The sequence below is a fragment of the Electrona antarctica genome (genome assembly GCF_951216825.1).
Source record: "Electrona antarctica genome assembly, chromosome: 2".
Classification (NCBI taxonomy): Eukaryota; Metazoa; Chordata; class Actinopteri; order Myctophiformes; family Myctophidae; genus Electrona; species Electrona antarctica.
In genome coordinates, this window is record NC_136807.1 from 29063523 (window position 1) to 29087650 (window position 24128).

The 24128-nt window shown below is 44.7% G+C and overlaps 1 protein-coding gene across 1 annotated transcript in view; it reads left to right on the plus strand.

Moving 5' to 3' along the window:
- LOC306932785 (uncharacterized protein) overlaps positions 1 to 20712 on the plus strand; it is a gene marked incomplete at its 3' end in the record, with an annotated part of 42389 nt that extends 21677 nt beyond the window's left edge. Inside the window, exons 8-18 of the mRNA XM_079514710.1 lie at positions 9454 to 10774; positions 11364 to 11523; positions 12153 to 12269; positions 12720 to 12827; positions 13993 to 14146; positions 14251 to 14881; positions 15085 to 15238; positions 15369 to 15458; positions 15554 to 15749; positions 16243 to 20277; positions 20567 to 20712. Of these exons, the coding sequence (XP_079370836.1) occupies positions 9454 to 10774; positions 11364 to 11523; positions 12153 to 12269; positions 12720 to 12827; positions 13993 to 14146; positions 14251 to 14881; positions 15085 to 15238; positions 15369 to 15458; positions 15554 to 15749; positions 16243 to 20277; positions 20567 to 20712 (7112 nt within the window). The remainder of the gene's footprint in view (positions 1 to 9453; positions 10775 to 11363; positions 11524 to 12152; positions 12270 to 12719; positions 12828 to 13992; positions 14147 to 14250; positions 14882 to 15084; positions 15239 to 15368; positions 15459 to 15553; positions 15750 to 16242; positions 20278 to 20566) is intronic.
- Between the last annotated feature and the right edge of the window lie 3416 nt (positions 20713 to 24128).

Genomic DNA, 24128 nt, shown 5'->3' on the forward strand with positions numbered 1-24128 from the left:
CAGTTTTTAAGTTGCTTGATTCAGTATTTAGATATTTGATATTAAATGTATCAGTCACACCCCCTTCCTATTTAAACCCATTGTAACTTCAAACTCCTATTGTAACTTCAAACTCACGCATTAGAATTTCTTTCTAATGCGTGAGGCGGCTGTGATTTTTCTATTACTTTTATCATTTATGTTTTTTGAGGGGGCGCTAGCCCCTCCTATATACAAGTTTAATGTTTGTCTTGTCTAGACAAACATTAAAAACGCGATTGACAATGGACAGTTTAATGTTTGTTTTGTCACTAACACAAACATTAAATGCCATTAACAATGAACAGAGTTTAATGTTTTGTCTGTCACTGAGCAAATCAGCTATGATATGTTATGATATGATGATGTAAGATAAGGGTTGGTAAAGCGCCCCTCACTTCACACGGGTGTGATTTTTAATGTTTGTTTTATTTGAAAGTTAAATATCCCTTTAAGTGGGTGACCAGTCTGGTTGAAAATGGCTTTAGATTATTCATTGCCTCATTTTAAATTAAACATAAAAATAAAGTTGTCATGACACTACTTTGTATTTAAACACTTAAAGGACCACTTCACCACTTTTCAACTTCTCTTCCTATAATTGGTCCTAACTAATGTTCATGATAAAATACCACCCTTTTTTTCTACTCAGTCTGTGTCTCATAGGAAGGCTGTGGGCAGTTCAGAAACCCGTCCACCAGTGACATCATCAATGGTGAATCCAAGCTAATAGAAACGGCAGGCTTTCTTTTCCTGAAAAGTTGCAATGCAAAAGTTGAAGCCATCGTTCTCACGATAATATAAATCTAAATATATTTTAAAACAAATCTTGTTTAAAAAAAATCTGCCTAATGATGATGTCACTGGTGGACGTGTGTCCGAACTGCCCAAAGCCCTCCTATGAGACACAGACTGAGTAGGAAAAAATGGTGGTGTTTTATCATGAACATTAGTGAGGACCAATTATATGAAGAGATGTTGAAAAGTGGTGAAGTGGTCCTTTAAAGGACCACTTCACCACTTTTCAACCTATCTTAAAGGACCACTTCACCACTTTTCAACTTATCTTCCTTTAATTGGTCCTAACTAATGTTCATGATAAAATACCACATTTTTTTCCTACTCAGTCTGTGTCTCATAGGAAGGCTGTGGGCAGTTCAGAAACCCGTCCACCAGTGACATCATCGATGGTGAATCCAAGCTAATAGAAACGGCAGGCTTTCTTTTCCTGAAAAGTTGCAATGCAAAAGTTGAAGCCATCGTTCTCACGATAATAACAATCTAAATATATTTTAAAACAAATCTTGTTTAAAAACAATCTGCCTAATGATGATGTCACTGGTGGACGGGTGTCCGAACTGCCCAAAGCCCTCCTATGAGACACAGACTGAGTAGGAAAAAATGGTGGTGTTTTATCATGAACATTAGTGAGGACCAATTATATGAAGAGATGTTGAAAAGTGGTGAAGTGGTCCTTTAATATAATTGGCTCTCACTAATGTTCATGATAAAATACCAAAAAAAAGAAAAAAATCTACTCTACTGTACTGTGTCTCAGGTAACGGGTACCGTCGCCCATAATCCATCTCGCCCTCTTTCTCTTCTGCCGACCTCACACCGATCACTGTGCGGCGGTTCTTGTATTCTTTATTGTGTTTTACTGAGAATAAGGTTAGAATTTAGAAATAAGTTTAGGGTTAGGCATAGTTTTAGGGTTAAGTTTAGGAACAGGTTTAGGTTTTGGCATCGTTTTACTGAGGTTACGGTTAGGAATAAGGTTAGGTTTAACCGTTTCAGCATAAGCATAAGATGGCTGTGGGCAGTTCAGAAACCCGTCCACCAGTGACATCATCGTTAGGCAGACCTTTTTTAAACAAGATTTAAAAATATATATTTAGATTGTTATCGTAAATGGTGCATTTATATAGCGCCTTTATCCAAGGCACTTTACGTGAGAACGATGGCTTCCATTTTCGCATTGCAACTTTTCAGGAATAGAAAGACTGCAGTTTCTATTAGCTTGGATTCTCCATCGATGATGTCACTGGTGGACGGGTTTCTGAACTGCCCACAGCCCTCCTGAGACACAGACGGAGTAGGATAAAAAAAGGTGGCATTTTATCATGAACATTAGTGAGGACCAATTATATGAAGATAGGTTGAGAAGTGGTGAAGTGGTCCTTTAATGCGTGTGATAAAATAATATATCATTGCGGTTACCACATATTCATAACCCATATCCTTATTTAGTCCAACGACCATAGTTGACTTTTTTTTTCTTTCTAAAAAATGTATCCCACGATTTTGTAACCCAATTTTCACCTGGTGCCAATTGCCTAAACTGTAATCCTGGGCGCTACTCTCCTTCGGGAGAGCCCCGAACTGAGCTCATGCTTCCTTCAATGAATGAGTAGTGAGCAGACCGCTTCTTATCACCTGACAGGGGGGAGTTTCCCCAGTAGGACGTAGCATGTGGAAGGAACACTTTATTCCAACCAGTTCCTTTCCCCTCCATCAGGTGCCCCGGCTGACCAGGGGACGGTATTATAGAGACCAGGATTACTGCATGTTTTGGTTTTTTTTGTTATTTCTTTGTCAAGGTACCACTACCTACCCTAGGGGACACGGAGAGAACATGCAAACTCCACACATAGTTGACAATCAGAGTTCCTTCCACAGCGAGGTCACTCATGTTGACAGTTCAATGCATGGTGGCCCTTAAGCTTGCACTGATTGGTCAGTTCCTGGTGTATCAGCCCTTGAGTTGATACAAGTTATTAGTGTATCAGTCTGCAGTGGTAACAGGACAGAGTACCCTCCCAGTCATTTCATCACACTCCTCACTCAGCCATATAAAGGCTTCCTTGAACCCTCAGTGCTGTGAGTCTGTGTGGATAAACAACAACACAGTAATTATGTTCACAGCCATTTAAGGGCTGTGACACATAAAACCTGCATGCTTTGCTCACTCAGTGGTGTTGTGGGATGATTTGGAAGACCATGAAATTCCATGTTAGCTTGTTCGTCATGGTGCATGAATATATTTTGTATTGTGATGGCTTTGACAGTAAAGCCATGTGACACAAAGTTAATCTCCCCTGTAGTTCAGTCCAGTCCAGTGTTGTGATGGTGTGTGTTGTGTTAATGTAATGTGTCTTTCTGTGGCTTTGACAGTCACACTGGGATCTGTAGCCAATGTGTCAGAAGTTTCTGGCTTACTGGAAGTTCTGTTTCTTTCACTCCAGTTTGGTTACACAGGTCACTGAGGTCCGACCAGCACCACACCTGTGGAGTGTGTTCTCAGCTTTCCTGTGGACTTTCTCCGCACGCACGCACGCACGCACGCACGCACGCACGCACGCACGCACGCACGCACGCACGCACGCACGCACGCACACACACACAGAGAAAACAATTGTCATGTTTTTTTTGTTTTTACCGCTCTGGCGCGTGTGTGCGTGTGCGTGTGCGTGTGTGTGTGTGTGTGTGTGTGTGTGTGTGTGTGTGTGTGGTAGTTTAGTGTATAATAGAGACTTAACTGCACATGTGCACACAATAAAATAAGAGAGTCACAGTCAAATGCACAGAAAGCAGACATGCCACGCTTAACATAATTATGTTAAGCATGCCCCCCCCCCCCACGGCCCACACACACACACTGTATGTCCCTTCAAAAGTGGACCACGCTATACGTGTATGTCACATCACAAAACAGAACCACTTCTGGCCATAAATGAACACAGCATATGATAGGTAACCTCACCTGTCACACATTTTTGCTAATAATGTACAATATCTCACATCTGTCACATATACCATAGGCTATAATTCCAAATACAGTCTACCCTCACTTGAACAATGTTTTTAGTAGTATTATTATTTATGATGAGAGTGTGTGACAGGCACAGATGCCTTAAGGCTTGGCAATACACTGTTTCTCTATAAGATCTAAGATGTTTCTATCCCAGAGGAGACTCCTGAGCTCCTGTTCTATGGATTTCTTTCTTATCTCTGTTCAAAGAGATGTATGACTGTCTGTGTCCAGATAAAATGTACTTTAACCTTTTAATGAACCAAAGTGCCACATTCAGCAAAAAATGATTACACAGCAGTTCTATCTGCACCTGTAACACAGTTGTCAGTATGCAGTTATACCATACACAGCTTTATACATGTTTATATCAATTCATGTGGTTATTATGGTATATATAATGGTCCAGTTATTAAATTAGACATTGGTTATATTCTGGCCCACCATCTAATGACTTCGAAAGAAAGGCATTGAGGCACAGTCTGCACACAACAAGGAAGACATGTCTGGTGGAGTGAAAATCCATGTAAAACTCAGAGTTTGATCTGTATAAGTATTCATGTATACAGGTCCAAAGGAGAGGTGGACACAAGAAAATGAAAAAGCAGCTAGCCTGTATAGACCAGCTTTGTCACTGAAGTTAACACCACATTACCTGTCCTAGACCTAGACGACATGAGAGGTCTGGATGGTCCAATGATGATATAGCACAAGTTCAGAAATGTATTGTGGCCCTAAAGTCCATTCAATGTTTTATAAACGAACAGTACTATTTTGAAATAATTTCTTTACCTGACAGCCTAGCCAGTGTAATGATCTAAGAACGGATGTGATCTGATCCACTTTCTTGTTATTAGTAAGGACTTCAGGTAAGGTATTGGTATGACTACATTGACACTGACTGAGTGCAAAGCACACTAGCGCAGTGACACGCGTGAAGTGGCGCCATAGAACAAACGGGGTGCACTGCACTGCACTGCACTGCACTGCACTGCATGCTGCCGGCAGAACACCATTGAGAAAACACCAATAATAGCAGGATTGTGTGACTAGATCGGTGGTTAAAAACCTTTTCATGTCAAGGACCCCCAAATTGACAATAATGAGCCCGCAGACTCCCATTTGAAAAGATATGCCAGGGACCCCCCATAAGAGAAGACTTTTACAGCTCTAGGAGTGATTCTCAACCTGTTAAATTTCAAGGACCCCCAGTTTGACATGCATTAGGCTACAGTACGGACCCCCATTTAATGGCATTACTATCTCTGAGACTTAATTTATATTGTAAAATCAAAGTAAATTTGTGCGGGACCGTTTGGTTCCACTCTATCATTTAGCTGGGGACCCCCTGGAACTCCCTCAAGTACCCCTGGGGGTCCCCGGACCCCACTTTGGGAACCACTGCTCTAGATAGACTGTAGACTCTATTTCAATGATCAGTCTAATAAGTCTATGCCTCGACAGCTAGTCTTAAGGTTGGCCCACAGGTTCCCTGGATGCACCATTAACCCATTCAAACCAGGAATTAGTTCATCACAACATTTTTGCAAATCTTTAAATATATCATTTTTAAAGCGAACTTTTTTTAAACTCAAATCTTTGCTTCTGGAGGTCCCTGGTAGGGCTGCACGATATGGACAAAATGTCATATCTCGGTATTTATGCCAAATATTGCGATATCGATACGATATTACCGTTAAAATTTCATATTCTATATTGTAAGTGTTGCAACATTGAAAACTGAACACTATTCAAAAAAGTGTGTTCATGAGTTCTCTAACGCACTGGACCAGCGCTAACAACAACGCAACAACAGCACCCCCTTCCCCCCCCCACACACACACACACACACACACACACCAACAGGAGCAAGAAAGAGGGAGAAACGGAGTGGTGGTTTATTTGGCTTTAGAAGTGGACGATATATCGCGATACCATTCATGAAAATGTTTGCTTTTTTTGGGAATGTTTTTTGAAAATGTTCTGAAAGAATAATTCAAAACTAAATGTAGGAAACAAAAAGTAAAGGGGCCCATAAAAATGTGTCCACGACCCACAAATGGGTCCCGATCCACTGTTTGGGAAACAGTGCTGTACAGTACAACAGGAGGCGGCTGTTTTGACTTGCGCCGTTCACGACCAGTCTTGTTTTGCAATTACCGTGACCCACCCTTTCCGGCTTCACTATCAGTCTTAACAACAGCAGGTTAATTAAACAGCGACACTTGAATTACTTGCTACCCCTGTCATCACTTGAAATGGCCTGTGAGTAGTTCAGACACTGCATATTGACTGATCCTTCTGACCTGCTCAACAACAGGCTGTTCATTATCAACCTCAAGCATGCTAGATTCCGTATTCTGGAGTAATGATAATAATGCATTTTATTTATAAAGCGCTTTACATTCTGACGAATCTCAAAGTGCTACAAAGAAAAAAAGCATGGCAAAAAATAAAATACAATAAAAGAAGCATAATCAACATCATAAGCATAACGATAATAAATAATATCATGGGACCCAACATGGCTAAGCTAAAAGACAAGGTAAAACATGTTTAAGGAAATTTACATTTAGTAAAAAATAAATAAATAAATTGCAGATCTACAAGCTCACAACATGTTGCATTGTGATGCGTTGTGAGCTTTTAGATTTATTTGTAATAATAATTTACCGCATAATCAGTCAAATGGTGGAGATTATGCAGGGCTCATCATTTATTATTTATTTATTTATTTATTTATTAAAAAGGGTGCATAATCGTTCAAACTTCCTGCATATTTTGCAATTTCCCGCATATTTCATCCCATAAAACCCTGCATATTTCGCATCTTTTCACATAGTTTGCATATTTCACAACTTTCTGCATATTTTGCAACTTCGCATATTGCGCATTTGTCATTTTCGCAATTGCTGTGAAATGTTGATTTCCAGGTCCAGGATCAACCATTTCCAATCAATTAGGCTCAGCTCCAACACACACACTGACGCACGCACTGACGCACGCACGCGCGCACACACACACACACACACACACACACACACACACACACACACACACACACACACACACACACACACACACACACACACACACAATATAAACTAGAAATGCACTCTAGTTTAGTCTAGTCGAGGTGCCACTAACTAATGCTAGTTATGTCACCATCAACAGCCAATAATAGCCACCATTCTTACCCTGACATGTACATACATACATACATACATACATACATACATACATACATACATACATACATACATACCCAGCCGATCACCAAACATACCTTAGTTACGTCATCAAGAATGGTGGTCCCTTATGTATGGAAACATGACAGCAAGAGGTAGTTTTCATCTCAGAAGTTAAGTAGGCTTACATTTGATATATTGGAATGACCTCAAAATTGTGGACTGTGGTGACTACCTCTCCTCATTGCCGTCTATACTAAAAGGATAGTGTTGTTCATCCTAGATTAGGGACATGTGGTTGGGTATTGACAAGACGAGCAACACTTATGTGCAACCAAATATTCATTTGGTTTAAGGCTTACATGTTGTATTTATAACAACATTTACTTTTTGAGGAGCGCTAGCCCCTCCTATATTCAGCTATTAGTGTAGATTTTCGTCTTACATGAACATAAAATTCCCATTGATAATGAATGGAGAAATTTACGTCATATGTGTCTGAGCAAATAGATATTTTATGTCATGATGTACGTACGTTTTTAGTTCTGTTTTGAGTTAAATGAACGCTCAGTAATTTACAGTTCATGAATCTCTCTTTCACACTTTCTCTCACACTCTTGTCTCTTTTTATTATGGTGTTTCTGTAGGCCAGTCATCAATGAATGAGTCTGTCTGTGAGTGTACATCCCCACATTTTTCACATTATCTTTTTTTTTAAACACTTTATACATTTTATAATGGAAGTCAGTGGCAATCAAAGCAAGCTGAAACCTTGCCCAAATATGCTGCCCTATACAAAGCCAAAGTGCAGTAACTACGGAAAATAACTTATATTGGGTTTAAAAGTGTTTCAACTGGTGAGCCAAATGAGATATCGGCAAATAGTGATTATTTTACACTAGTTTTAAATATGATCTTGAGGTAATAGTTTATCTCCCAAAATCACAAAGGCTAATTTGACCTTTGGGATACACAAATACTGTAAGTCAGTGTTTCCAAAAACGTAGTTACTGCACATTGGCTTTGTAGGGCAGTATGGTACGGAGTTCATCATAGACATCATAGTGTGTATAAACTAGTCACATAAAGTCTGAGGCTCACATGAAGCCACACTGTTATGAATTAATGTTATTAGACCTTTTCTTGTTGTCACATACCGTAACTTGTGTTTTACACTTCATTGATGTTGCAGTCTGTCTTTCAATGTACATAAGGCAAGTAGTGGTGGCCACAATGCATAGGGGGCTTGACCAGTCGATGCATGGCAGAGGTATATGGTGTTGCCTATGATTCCATGGGTCGTCCACAGGGAGCCTTTACTGAAAAGGCTGAGAACCACTGCACTAAAGTTTAGTGCAGTGGTTCTCAACCTTTTCAGTCAGTGACCCCCCCCCCCCCCCCCCCCCCCCCCACATTTAGAATGTAAGAGTTGTGGCATTAAATTTAGTTTGACTTGGTTCCACAGATAACTATTGTGAAAATATATTTTTTACTCTTTTTCATATTATTTGAGAGTTTGGCCAATGTTTGACCAGTTTCTATAGTATAGTTTATAGTGTAGTTATTTAAAAATAATCATGTGTGGGGGGTCCTGGCCCACAGGTTGAGAACCACTGGTTTAGTGTGAAAGTCCTGTATGGCTGTGAGATAAAGTCCAATGATGGACTGTGCATCTTTATGATGCATCCTGATACAAGCCAGTGATTCACAGTCACTTATAAGAGCTGTATATGTTATTATTTTACTTTGCTCCTTTTACTCAGGTACATTTTGAATACCGAACTTGTACTTGTAAGTACAGATTCCTAAAATAGGGTATTGATACTTTTACTTAAGTAAAAAAAATAAGGGTGGTTATACTGTCCACCCTGAGACTGAGAGGTCGGCGGTTTAAAATCCGGGGCAAATGTCCTATCAAAGGCTGTAAAAATGGTATGGTACCAACTACCAAATGGCTCTCTGATACGGACTCATACTCGGCATCAAGGGTTAGATTGTGGGTAGTTCCCTGTGACATGCTAGCATCATGTCCAGGGGGTGTAATTGCACACCATGTGACATACTAGCATCATCCAGGGAGGTGTAGTTGTACATCAAGCTGCCTCACGATAAAGGAAACGGTTGATTGGCTCCACATGGTTCAGCTTCAGGAACCTTTTGTTCCTGAGGCTACTTTCATGTGTCTCCAATGTGAAGTTGGATGTGATGAAACAAACAAACATGAGAAGTAATCATGTGAACTGGAACAACACACAATTTGATCTGGTATATGGTCTTTGTGGGGTTCTCTCCTGATTTGCTAAAGAGTTGGAGAGATGCTGAACCCCCTCTTACTGAACAAACACACTATAGCAATATGTGGGTGGGTTTCCTGCAAAGCTAGTTGATACTCTTATTATCTCCATCCTGACGAAATACCTTTATGTTTTCCAACAGCCATTAAGGACAGTGACCAGAAGGAGCCTGAGGGTGAGCTGCCTGTGACGCAACCTCCAGAGAAGCTGCTTGTGACTCCTCTAAACCAACCTGTAGAGAAGCTGCCTGTGACTCCTCTAAACCAACTTGTAGAGGCAACACAACCTCCAGAAAAGCTGACTGTGACTCCTCCAACACAATCTCCAGAGAAGATGCCTGTGACTCAAACTCCAGAGAAGCTGACTGTGACTAAACCTCCTGAGAAGCTTACTGAGACTCCTCTAACACAACCACCAGAAAAGCTGCATGTGACTCCTCTAAACCAACATGTAGAGAAGCTGGTGACAAAAGGGCCACCAGAACAGCTGACTGTGACTGATCCAAACCAACCTCCAGAGAAGCTGCCTGTGACTCTAAACAAACCTCCAGAGTGTGTTGCTGAGCCGCCCGCACCACAGGACGGTGCTCGGAGGACAACGAAGACGCCATTGAACAACGGCGGCGTCTCAAAGAAGCAGTCCGTGGATGCGGCATCCTCTTCTGCACCACTCACCCCTCCAGAGTCTGGTCAACTTCCTGCCCCAGAGGATGCACGTGCGTCAGCTTCCAAACGTCATGAACCAGGGCCTCCTAGATCAGGGGTCCCTCGTGCATCATCTTCCAAACATCATTTAACCGGGCCTCCTTCCCCAGAGTCCCCACGTGCATTAGATTCCAAACGTCATGAACCGGGGCCTCCCGACCCAAGGGCCCAACGTGCATTAGATTCCAAACGTCATGACCTGGGGCCTCCTGACCCAAGGGCCCAACGTGCATTCGATTCCAAACATCATGAAGCAGGGCCTCCTGACCCAAAGGCCCAACGTGCATTCGATTCCAAACGTCATGAAGCAGGGCCTCCTGACCCAAGGGCCCAACGTGCATTCGATTCCAAACGTCATGAACCAGGGCCTCCTGACCCAAGGGCCCAACGTGCATTCGATTCCAAACGTCATGAGCCAGGGTCTCCTGACCCAAGGGCACAACGTGCACCAGCTTCCAAACAACATGAAACAGCGCCTCTTTCCCCAGGGGTCCAACGTGCATCAGCTTCCAAACATCATGGAACAGGTGCCCTTATGGTCACCAAGACTGCATTCATAATACCCAAGAAGCAGTCTGTTCCTCAGCCTCCAGCTGGCCACGTGCAAGCCTCATCATCAGGCCCGCCGCCCTCTGTGAATGAAACCAGGAACCTACCGGTGGCACCCGCACCCATCGCCCCGTCTTCCAGACCCTCTCAGCCCAACACTCAGGTCAGACAGAGCATCCAGCGCTCGCTCAGCAGCATCCTGTTCAAAAGGTGAGAACTGAGTGGGTTACAGGTTTGCATTAGCTCTCTGATGTGAGAGATTTAACCAGTCCATAGAAAAGATTTTACCTGGTAAAAATGTTCTCTTTTTACACAGACATTGACATGAGTTTGACTTGGAAAGTAAATTATTATTATTTTATTGTGCAAATGCATGCTCACTGAACTGGAGACAGATATTTATTTACACAGTTGAACATAATTTGCAAAGAGAATTCCATGTTGTGACAGCAGTAACCACTTTAACAGCAGACATTCTGACAGGTCAAAGCCGCTTAATATTCATGAGTTTCAAACGTAGTCCTGCACCACACCAACAGGTGTTGCAAACAAATTAATTTGTTCTACGCCAATCAGACTGTTCAGACAAATTGAAACAACCAACATGGCAGGTGTTGAAACTCACAAATTGTGGGTGTGTCACTGTGTGCCAGTGTGGACATTTCGTATTTCGAGTATCGGCTATTTCTGCTATTTGTCATTATTTGTGACAAGGAAGTAGGGCTTAAATTAATTATGTTTTTACTTGAATTTCAAGCAGAACAGTAATAGCTGACTAATCATATTTTTATTTGTCAAGGGTGTGTGACTGTGATGATTTGGAGATGTCTGAGAGTGAAGTTGGAAAGCTTGTCACAAACATTGAGATGGAGATGTTCGACATATTTCGCAACACAGACAGCAAATACATGAACAAGTACAGAACTATAATGTTCAACCTGAAAGACCCCAAAAACAAGGTTCGTTCACACTTGATAAAAAAAGCCAAACGCCAGTCATGCTTTTCTTTAATGTGCAACTCTACTTTGAGTATTTTACCATTAGTATTAAAATTCCCCTTGTGTGCGCTCAGCAACAGGGGTCTCCCAGTCTCTCCAGCTGCTTAATAAACAGAAAATTCATTTTCAGGTTGGCACAACAATTGCATCCAATCAGAAGAGAGAACTTGTATAGACAAATTCACAGAGGGTTGCCTGGGTGCGGCCATTACTGAGGTGTACCATTAAGCGCAGCAGCACTGATTAGCTACACCTGTCCTACGGAGCACCTGCTCCATGGATTACACCTCAGTAATGGCCGCGCCCAGGGCACCCCTCTGTGAATTCGTCTATAGGATCTAGGATGAGTGTAATTGGAATTCTCCTGATTGGATTAAATTGCCTCCCACCTAGAAAGGAATTTTCGGGTTTACTAAAGACCTGGAGAGACGGGGAGACCCGTTACTGAGCAAACAATGATTACTATCAGAATATAGAGCTTTATCCTTTTGTTTCAACCAAAACACATCACTCACAATAGATTGCTGCATCCATTTTAAACAAGATTGTTCTATTTCAATCTAATGGTTGACATTGTGGCTTCTCTCCAGGGCTTATTGTATAAGGTTGTAAGTGGAGAGATCGGTCCCTTCAGGCTGGCCAGGATGAGTCAGAAGGATATGCAGGCCACTAAAGCACCTGAACCAAGCAAGACAGAAACTACCGAGGTATGTTATTTGGACGAATCACAGCGAATACGAAAGCAGATATAATAGTTAATGTCATACATTCTTAGCCTGGCTAATAAACCAGACTCAAATCACACTGTCGTGTGGTATTTGAGTCTGGAGATGCTGTGTATGGATCTTGTTTCCCGGGGGGCGGGTTCAAACATTTTCTCTTTGACGCAATTGGTCAGAGCTACTGTCAGTCAAAGGTCTCAAGCATTGAACGTCACTGTATCAAAGCCCGCCCATATTGCACACCGTGTCCCGATTGGCCACACCAGTTCTCTGGTGTAGGAAATGGGCGTACAATTGAGCCTCTCCAGACCGTAATCCGCCGGCAGGCAATTTTTTTTTGCCAACGGCTGATTCGGTCTGGCTTATTAGCCAGGCTAATACATTCTCAGTCTGTTCTTTTCTCATATCATTTGTGTGAACGTGTGTCATGTGTAGGTTAAGGACTCGGCTGCCAAGGATCCATGCTTAATGCAGAAGCCTGATGCAGTGAAGGTTGATCTGCCCAGTTTGAATCTGAATCCCTCCAGGTCAGATAGAAACACTGTGAGTAGTAGCCCCCTCAACTGAATTGAACACAGTTACACTCATTATCTGGACCAGGGGTGGGCAACTTTGACGATGGAGAGGGCCACTATATTTCCACACTCACTCCAGAGGGCCATATATTAGTCGTAGCAAAAATAGCCGATCTACAAGCTCAAAACGCGTCGCAGCGCGACGCGTTTTGAGCTTGTAGATCGGCTATTTTTGCTATATTCGAATTTAAATCTTGAATTTTTGCTATTTTTGAATTGGAATCCTGAAAATTAACATTTTTAAGTAATTTCAAATGCCTTTAATTATACTTGGGTTGAAGCAATGAGCTACTAATTTAGACTGAAGTAATAAATGCGGGTCATGTTTTGCATGTTGTGGAATAGTAACAGCTGAAACCAATATTATATCAGTATTCTGACATCAACCTGAGGGCCACATTAAGTGAAGGTGGGGGCCGCATGTGGCCCCCGGGCCGCCAGTTGCCCACCCCTGATCTGGACATCAATGTAACATTATTGTTCTGTACTAGCCTACTACTAGGCTTGTCGCTGGTTAAACTTATTCTCAGAACAACTAAGCAGGTTTTACATCCCACAAGGCCACCAGACAGTGGCCTTGTGGTTAAGGTGTCCGTCCTGAAACTGGGAGGTCGGGGGTTTGATCCCCGGCCGGGGCTTACCAAAGAATGTAAAAATGGGACCCAATGCCTCCCTGCTTGGTACTCCGCATCAATGGGTTGGATTGGGGGTCAAATCAACGAATGATTCCCGAGCGCGCCGCACGCTGCGGCTCACCGCTCCAAGAGATAGGTCCAATGCGGAGAACAAATTTCACTGCGGTAACGTGTGTGACTAATCGTACGACTTTGACTTTGCTATCACCGACCTTGAGCACGCTCCGATCAAGTTTGTATCTGCTATTTTTTCCAAATGTTCGTCCCAGAATAGGTACACCACCTGTGGTTAAAATGTACATGCTGTACATGTTGTAATTGTCACTAACTATGACAAACATCTTAATAAATTGTATCAGTAAAAATGGCAGTAGGGTATGTGTGGAGAACATTACACTGATGAATTCCACCAGTAAATCAGTGCATCAAGCCTTATAGCTAGCTCTTCAAGTGCACAAGACAACAACATTGATTTTAGACGTGTCTGTTCTTCCTCAGGAACAGAAAAAAAGCCTTCCTTCTATGCTTAAGACCAAGTTGGTTCAGCCAAGCCAGAGCAGCTCTGTACCAGACATTCTGAGCTGTATGCTAAAAGACACCACATCGGAGCACAAATCTCACCTCTTTGACCTAAAATGCAAGATCTGCACAGGTAAATGAAATGTGTTAAATTATATCTAGCGCACATACTGTAATCATTGCTTATTTTGTTTTTGGTCAAACTTGCTAAATCTATTTATTTTCTTCTGCCATTAGGTCAGATGCCAGCTGACGAGGAGGAAGAACCAGTAAAGAAGAAGTCCAAGGTGGCTGAATCAAGAGAAAAGTGTGGATACTCTGACTACAGCAGCCCTGCAGAACACTCATGGCCCAGGAGAGGCACCGCTGAAGATGACTCTCCTCTTCGTGCTCCCCCGGACTCACCTGAGATGGATTCTCCTTGCCTCATCATCGATGCTCCTGCCTTGTCCATTGTGGAATCTCCCGCATCCCCAGTAAAGGATTCTCCAGCGTCCCCTAACTTAGAGTCCCCTGCATCTCCCGTGCTGGAGTCCCCGGCCTCCCCCACTCCAGACACCCATAAAGCCAAGATGCCTGTTAGAGCGTACACACCAGTTGTGATACCGGCCACTGCCACATTATCCATTACAAGGCGTGACCCCCGTACAGCGGCATGCAGGCCCTCTGCTCTGTCCAATGTCAACACTGGTGGTCCCAGAAACAGGGCCCAGAGCCAACCAGTCCCCTACGCCCCTGCCATAGTGACTAGTTCCACCTTGCCCTTGGCTCCACCTCCCTCACTGCAACCACACCCAATGCTACAAAAATCGATCTTAACGAAGCCATCCTATTCAGCCGACCAACGACTCTATGGTGCTTCCTCAAGGTATTAAAACCATATTTAGATTATCCATAGTAGGGTAAATAGGATCAATATTTCGGTATCTCTTTGTAATGGACATTACTTTTTGAGTCTCTTTTTCTTTTTCTTTTTTTGTCTGTGTAATGTACAAATATTTTGCCAATTACCGGTCTATTGATTGATAATGAGATGTTTTATTGTGCTATGGTGATGTGATCTATATTTAGGTCCATGAATGCCCATTTGCCAGCTGATGGAGAGACTGCTCAGTTTCTAGCCAAGCAGGATGTACTGTGGAAAGGATTCCTAAGCATGCTCAGTGTAGCCAAATTTGTCACCAAGGGATACCTGGTTTCAGGACCTGCGGAATGCCTCAAAGCGGTAATGCACAGTGATTTACTCATTCACACATTATTTGTTATTATATCAGGTATTCATCTGGTGAACACCTGAATTAGGTCTTTTACTAGTCTTTTACTAGTCTTTTACTCTTTTACACTTTTTTACTTAGGACCTACCCGATACTATACAGATTGGTGGACGAATTCTGCCTCAAACCGTGTGGGAGTATGTTTCAAAACTGAAAACGTCTATTACAAAGGCAAGTAGTATATTTGTTTTCATGTCTCTTGCAAAAATAACAACAACAACAAAACAAAAACAATTATCAATTTCTTTCACCTTTTTTCACCACAGGAACTGTGTGTGATCCGCTTCCACCCGGCAACAGAAGAAGAAGAGGTGGCCTATGTCTCCTTATTTTCCTACTTCAGTAGCAGAGGCCGCTTTGGTGTGGTGGCCAGTAACAGCCGCGGTATCAAGGACATCTACCTAGTCCCTCTCAGTGCAAACCAGGCCATCCCATCCATATTGCAACCTTTTGAAGGACCAGGTGGGAAATTATACTTTGACTTATATTCCTGAATACACAGGTTGTACTGTAACTATCCATTGTGCTCGATTACCATCAATTACATGTTCATATTTTCTGTGTTGTATTCTTTATTTTAACCACATGGAACCTAGCGTCTGGGCATGTCATATTGTGCAAGCATTTGGCAAAAATAGGCAAACATTTGCCGGAAATAGCAGATCTACAAGCTAATACATCGCGTTGTAGATTGTCTATTTCGGTGAAGAGATTTGGTGTTGAGCAGATAAAATGAGGGGACCAGTATACTGTATACGCTGGGGGACCCGGTCAATAAGGATATAGGGTTCAGGAGGTTTACCACCCCTCTTCAGCATAACGTTGGTTTTATTTATTTATATTAACATTTCTTTAACCAGGTATGGGAAGGCAAGTGCATAGGCAAGTGATTTATATAACAACTAAAATGGTTTTTTTGGTTGTTGTTTTTTGTGCGTGCTGTCCCCTTTAACAGGGCTTGAGAAGAATCGCCCCAATCTTCTTCTGGGGCTGGCAATTATCCAGAAAACAAAACGTGTTGGAAGTTTGCAACAAGAAACTGAAGAGAAGAGACCCAAAGTCAACATGTCTAAAGACCCCATGTGGATTCCCAAACTCTATGGTTCTGATAAACTGGAGATATTCCAACCCTATGACCCAGCAACCCCTATGAGCACCACCCCTCCTGGCTCTCCTGCTGCTGCCGCATCACCAAGAGACTCCTCCTCATCTGCTCCACCTACCAAAGGAGCTCTTTTTACTTCCATTCGACCTTCTACGCCCGTTTCTATCTCAGCCCCTGTTCCTGCCACACCGTCAACGTCGATTAACGCACACATCACCACATCATCAGAAAAGACTCCCCTTCAGACTATACTTAAGACTTTGTTTGGCAATAAATCAACTGACTCTGCGGCCCCCAGTCAAAGCAGTTCTGCAATTACCCCAGCAGTAAAGCCCCGTAAAGCACCACGTCCAATGGTGGATCCTATAGTCCAGCAGTATGGACAGAAAGCCAAAGTAATGAAACTAGAGGAGGAAGAAAATGAATATGATCGACCATATGATCCAGAAGAGGAGTACAATCCAACAATGGGATATGGGATGGTTGCTCCACTAAAACATCAGACTGATGTTGAACCATCAAGCTTTGGGGAAGATGATGTGGAGTATGATCCTGAAGATGAGACTATCTTTGAGGATATGCAAAACGATTACAGTCCAGCTAAAAAACCTGCTCCATCCAAAAGCGCAGCTCAAACATCATGCCCAGTCCCAACTCCCTCTGAAGTCCAACTAACAGTTTCCAATTCTGCCTCATCTCAAGCGTCTACCTCAGCCCCAGCTCTTCAGAACCTTCCTACAGGCTCTATTGTTGTCTCAGCTGCAACTTTAACAGAACAACAGCGGATGCTTGAGGAGCTTAATAAGCAGATTGAAGAGCAAAAACGACAGCTGAAGGAACAGGAGGAGGCACTGCGTCAGCAGAGAGAGGCCGTTGGCATGTTTATGGCTCAGTTCTCTGCCTCTGATACATCTAAATGTTTGCCCCTCAGTCAGCTTGCACCTCAGCTAAGTGATGTAGCACAATCAGAGTCAAAAACTTCAGAGACAGTTGACAAAGAGACAGACCTAGCACAGACATCGAACAGTCAACATCCGGATTCACTAACTGTTGAGACAGAAGGGACAAGTGCTATCCCTGAACTGAAAACAGAAGGTGAGACACAAGATGAGACACAAGACAATCTTCTGGAAAATGACAAAGAATCTGAAACTGGAGAGATTGGAGATTCTGATGTAGCTTATGACCCAGAGGATGAATCTCTTTTTAATGAAATGCAATATGATGTATTTCAAGGAGACAGTAGTAAGGCCCGGGAATCCTCCTTGGGTAGCACAGGGAAGAGTGCCTCCCATAAGGGCTCTCCAAGTTCACATCATCGTAAAACACGGTCACCAAAGAGACGTCACAGAGAAAGAGAACGCCATGGAAGTCCTCCAAGAAAGTCTCAGAGGCGTTCCCCTTCACATTCTCGGAAACGAAGGGAAAGAGACCGACATAGACGAAATGAAACTGACAGGTCAAGGCATAGAGTTCGGGATCAATCTGAACAACAAGGCCGACAACGCAGAGATCGTTCCTCACGACAGCAGTCTCATGGAAGTAAAAGATCCCCATCACCTCCCAGAAGAAGAGAATCTGCCTCCTCAAGACAGCAAAAAGGTCCTCCTCTTGTGCGTGAAGAATCAAAGTCTCCAAGTGTTCTTAGTAATATGCCATTAAAACCTGTTGGACATTTTGTAGAGAGTAACACCTCATCACAGACCTGTGTTACTATTGATACTGAATCTGATGGACCACAATATAGTCATGTTGAGTCTGCAAATCCACAACAGAAGAGTCTTGACAATGACTCAGTAACACAGGATATTCCTTCTCTCATCAAGGCTGAGAATTTTCAATTTACAATTTACAATGAGAAGCACGAACAATCCCTGGAGCTTCCAAAGGATTCAATTAATGACAATCAAAGCATAGAAAATGACCCTTCCCAGAAGTTGGATGGACTCTCTCAACAGGAAATATTTCTTATGAACAAAATTGAAAGTAAAATTCCTTTGAGAGAACTTGAACCACCCACGCGAGATTCTCCTCAAAGCCCTGATCCTGACCCAAGGTATGTGCAGCATGTTGCCACAGAGAAGAGTGACTCTGATAACATAGAAGAAGACAAAGATAATGGGTCAGACATTGGTAGCTCAGTCCCTCTTGTGATTGGTGAACTAGATGATTCAGATAGTGGTCAAGCTGCAAAGACCGATGTTAACTTGCCTGACATTGAACATCTAAACCAAAGTATGACAACGTCAAATGTTAATATTTCAGATTTAACAGGCCCAGGTTCTGGAGATATGATAGGTGCTGATGAACAGATGGAAATTAAAGATCTTGTTTCAGGACATCCAGAGATGCAGGGCCAAGATGTAAGACATCTAAATCTAGGACAAGATCATGGGATAAGGGGCCCAGATGTTGACGTTACAGGGATGCAAATTTATAGTCAAGTTATAACAGACGCAGAACCAAAGATCTGTGACAAAGAACCAGAAATGAGTGGCCCATGCATGAGGCTTCCAAGATCAGACATGACAACCCTAGGCATGCAGGGACTAGGACCTGAGATGAGAAGCCCAAGCATGTTGGGTCCCTCAGCCCACTTAACCAGACATGGCATTATGAGTTCAGGACCTCACATGAGTTATCCAGGACCAGATTTGAGAGGTCCTGGTGTTAGAGGTCCGGAACGTAGAGGGCCAGATATGCAAGATGTCAACTTTATGAGCAACTTTATGACAATGTCAATGACTGCTATGGCAGTATTAGGACAGGGTTTGATTGGTCCAGGTCTGCAAGGTATAAACTCTCCTATGTCAGGTCCAGATCTGAGAGGCCAAGAAACAAGGATCTACAGACCAGATCAAGGTCAATATAGAGATGGAGTGAATTCAGGACTAGCGATAATGGGTCCAGGACTAGACATGAGAGGCCCAGGGATAATGGGTCCAGGACTAGACATGAGAGGCCCAGGGATAAGAAATCCAGAGCCAAACATGGAAGGGTCAGAAATAAGTATTCCAGGCTTAGGTTTTGGTCAAGAGATGAGAGGACAAGTTACAGCATCACTTGTTATACAAGCAAACATGGAGAACGAGAGGAGAGGGCCAGCCATACAAAATCTAGACATGCAAGGCCAAAATGTCAAAGATTCCAGTGTACTCATGAAAGACCTGTGGATGGGTAATGAGGGGTCAAACAGGATAGGTCCAGACATGAGAGGTCAAGGATCAGATATGTGGCATCCAAATCCAGAATCTGATCATATAGGTCGAGGTAGAGGCCGGGGCAGAGGGCGAGGTAGAGGGCGAGGTGAGGGCATTGGATATCAAAGTCCAGATAGGGGATTAGGACCACCAATCGGACATCCAGATTATAGAGGTGAACATCCAGATACTAGGGGTCCTGGATCATCTATGAGGGGTCGAGGTTCAGACAGGAGAGGTCAAAGTCCCGATTTGAGATGGCCAGGTCCAGATGGTATAGGTCATAGCCCTGACTTTAGACGGCCAGTGACTGAAAGGAGAGGTCATAGTCCTGATTTTAGGCGGCCAGGTCCAGATAAAAGAGGCCATAGCCCTGATTTTAGATGGCCAGGAACAGAAAGGAGCAGTCCCGGCATAAGTAATCCAGAGCCAAACATGGAAGGATCAGAAAGAAGAATTCTAGGCCCAGGTATTAGTCAAGAGATGAGAGGACAAGTTCCAGCACCACAAGCAAACATGGAGAACGAGAGGAGAGGGCCAGCCATACAAAATCTAGACATGCAAGGCCAAACTGCCAGAGACACGTGGATGGGTAATGAGGGGTCAAACAGGACAGGTCCAGACATGAGAGGTCAAGGATCAGATATGTGGCATCCAAATCCAGAATCAGATTTTAGAGGGCGGGGTAGAGGGCGGGGTAGAGGGCGGGGTAGAGGGTGGGGTAGAGGGCGAGGTGAGGGCATTGGATGTCAAAGCCCAGATATGGCATTAGGACCACCTATTGGACATCCAGATGCAGGTAATAGTGGTGAACATCCAGATATTAGGGGTCCTGGACCATCTGTGAGGGGTCGAGGTTCAGACAGGAGAGGTCAAAGTCCCGATTTGAGATGGCCAGGTCCAAATAAGAGGGGTCATAGTCCTGATGTTAGACGGCCAGTGACAGAAAGGAGAAGTCATAGTCCTGATTTTAGGCATCCAGGTCCAGATAAAAGAGGCCACAGCCCTGATTTTAGATGGCCAGGAACAGAAAGGAGAGGTCATAGTCCTGAGTTTAGACGACCAGGTCCAGATAGGAGAGGTCATAGTCCTGATCCGGATAGGAGAGGGCCAGGCATAAGGCCAAGTATGAGGTGTTTAAAAGGTCAGAGTCCAGATAAACCTTTACAGACAGAATCAAGTCCTGCTTTTCCAGATGTAGGACATTCAGATTTTAGGGATCCAAGTCCAGATATGAGGGGTCCAGGCCCAGCTAAAAGGGGCAGACGTTTAGACTGGAGAGAATCAAGGCCTGATTTACGAGTGCCAGACAGAAGCGGACCTAATCCAGACATGAGAGGACCTGGTCCAGATATGAGACATCCAGACATGAGAGGACCTGATCCCGACATGATAGGCCCAGACATGAGAGGACCTGATCCCGACATGATAGGCCCAGACATGAGAGGACCTGGTCCAGATATGAGACATCCAGACATGAGAGGACATGGTCGACATCCAGACATGAGTGTACCTGGTCCAGACATGATAGGCCCAGACATGAGTGCACCTGGTCCAGACATGATAGGTCCCGACATGAGACGACCTGGTCCAGATATGAGACGTCGGGACATGAGAGGACTTGGCCCAGATATGAGACGACCTGGCCCTGACATGAGAGGACCTGGTCCTGACATGAGAGATCCAGACATGAGAGGACCTGGTCCAGATATGAGACGTCGGGACATCAGAGGACCTGGCCCTGACATGAGAGGACCTGGTCCTGACATGAGAGGACCTGGACCAGACATGAGAGATCCAGACATGAGTGTACCTGGTCCAGACATGATAGGCGCAGACATGAGTGGACCTGTTCCAGACATGAGAGGACCTGGTCCAGATATGAGACGTCGGGACATGAGAGAACTTGGCCCTGACATGAGAGGACCTGACCCAGATATGAGACGGCCTGGCCCTGACATGAGAGGACCTGGTCCTAACATGAGAGATCCAGACATGAGAGGACCTGGTCCAGATATGAGACGTCGGGACATGAGAGGACCTGGTCCAGATATGAGACGACCTGGCCCAGATATGAAAGGACCTGGTCCTGACATGAGAGATCCAGACATGAGAGGATATGGTGCAGACAGTAGAGGACCAGACAGGAGAGGACCTGATCCAGACATGAGAGAGCTTGGTCCAGATATGAGACGAACTGGCCCTCACATGAGAGGACCTGGTCCTGACATTAGCGGACCTAGCCCTGACATGAGAGGGTCTGGTCCAGACATGAGAGGACCTAGCCCTGACATGAGAGATCCAGACATTAGAGGACCAGGTCCAGACATGAGAAGACCTAGCCCTGACATGAGAGATCCAGACATTAGAGGACCTGGTCCAGACAGGAGAGGGCCTAGTCCAGACATGAGAGGACCTGGTCCAGACATGAGAGGACCTGGTCCAGACATGCGAGGACCAGGTCCAGACAGGAGAGGACCAGGTCCAGACAGGAGAAGACCTGGTCCAGACAGGAGAGGACCTGGTCCAGACATGAGAGGACCAGGTCCAGACATGAGGGGACCTGGTCCAGACATGAGGGGACCTGGTCCAGACAGGAGAGGACCTGGTCCAGACATGAGAAGACCTGGTCCAGACATGAGAAGACCTGGTCCAGACAGGAGAGGACCTAGTCCAGACATGGGAGGACCTGGTCCAGACATGAGAGGACCTGGTCCAGACATTAGAGGACCTGGTCCAGACATGAGAGGACCTGATCCAGACATGATAGGACCTAGTCCAGACATGAAGGGACCTGGCCCAGGCATTAGAGGACCTGGTCCAGACTTTGGAGGACCTGGTCCAGACTTAGGAGGACCTGGTCCAGACAGGAGAGGACCTGGTCCAGACAGGAGAGGACCTGGTCCAGACATGAGAGGACCTGGTCCAGACATGAGAGGACCTGGTCCAGACAGGAGAGGACCTGGTCCAGACATTGAAGGACCTGGTCCAGACAGGAGAGGACCTGGTCCAGACATGAGAGGACCTGGTCCAGACAGCAGGAGAGGACCTGGTCCAGACATTGAAGGACCTAGTCCAGACATTGAAGGACATAGTCCAGACAGGAGAGGACCTGGTCCAGACAGGAGAGGACCTGGTCCAGACATTGAAGGACCTAGTCCAGACATGAGGGGACCTGGTCCAGACATGAGAGGACCTGATCCAGACAGATGGGGACCGGGGCCAGACAGGAGAGGTTCTGGTCCAGACAGGAGAGGACCTGGTCCAGACAGGAGAGGACCTGGTCCAGACATTGAAGGACCTAGTCCAGACATGAGGGGACCTGGTCCAGACATGAGAGGACCTGGTCCAGACAGGTGGGGACCGGGGCCAGACAGGAGAGGTTCTGGTCCCGACAGGAGAGGACGTGGTCCAGCCAGGAGAGGACATGGTCCAGACATGAGAGGACATGGTCCAGACATGAGAGGACCTGGTCCAGACATGAGAGGACCTGGTCCAGACATGAGAGGACCTGATCCAGACATGAGAGGACCAGATCCAGACATGAGGGGTCCAGGGCCAGACATGAGGGGTCCAGGGCCAGACAGGAGGGGTTCAGGGCCAGACAGGAGAGGGCCTGGTCCACACAGGTGGGGTCCGGGGTCAGAAAGGAGAGGACTTGATCCAGACATGAGAGGACCTGGACCAGATATGAGGGGTCCAGGGCCAGACAGGAGAGGGCCTGGACCAGACATGAGAGGACCTGATGCAGACATGAGAGGACCGTGTCCAGATATGAGAGGTCCAGGGCCAGATATGAGAGATCCAGACAGGAGAGGACCTGGTACAGATATGGGTGGTCCAAGTATGGATGATGAATGGAGACATCCAGATCCCGACTGGAGAGATCCGAACATGGAAGGACCAGGACTAAATAGGATAAATCCAGGCATGGGGAGTGATTGGTGTGATAGTTCAGGGCCAGACATAAGAGGACCTGGTCCAGACATGAGGAGTCCAGGGTCAGACATAGGAGATGAGTGGAGTGGGCAGGGTGTTAGAGGACCTAGACCAAATAGGAGACCATTTAGAGGTCCAGGAGCTGAAATGCAAGGTCTAGACATGGAAGGCCTAGAACCAGCTAGAAGAGAGCCTGAACCTGACTTTAGAAGGGGAAGAAGAGGTCGAGGTATGGGAAGACCAGGGTCTGATAGAAAAGGTCCCGAAATGGAGGATGACCTTTTTTCTAACTTTCATAGGTCAGTTATTGAAAGACAAATACGTTCAAACACTGAGACTGGACCTGACAAGAGAAGTGGGTCTGATTCTGATGTGATGAGCCCAAGGCCTGAAAACAGTGGGCTAGACACAAGGGGCAAAGAACCAGGGATGAGGGGTCAGAATATAGGGGATGAAAGTAGTCAGGACATGAGAAGACCTGGTCCAGACATGAGACAACCTGGCCTTGACATGAAAGGACCTGGTCCTGACATGAGAGATCCAGACATTAAAGATAGTAGTGGCCAAGATAAGAAGGAACCAGATATAATTCAACCA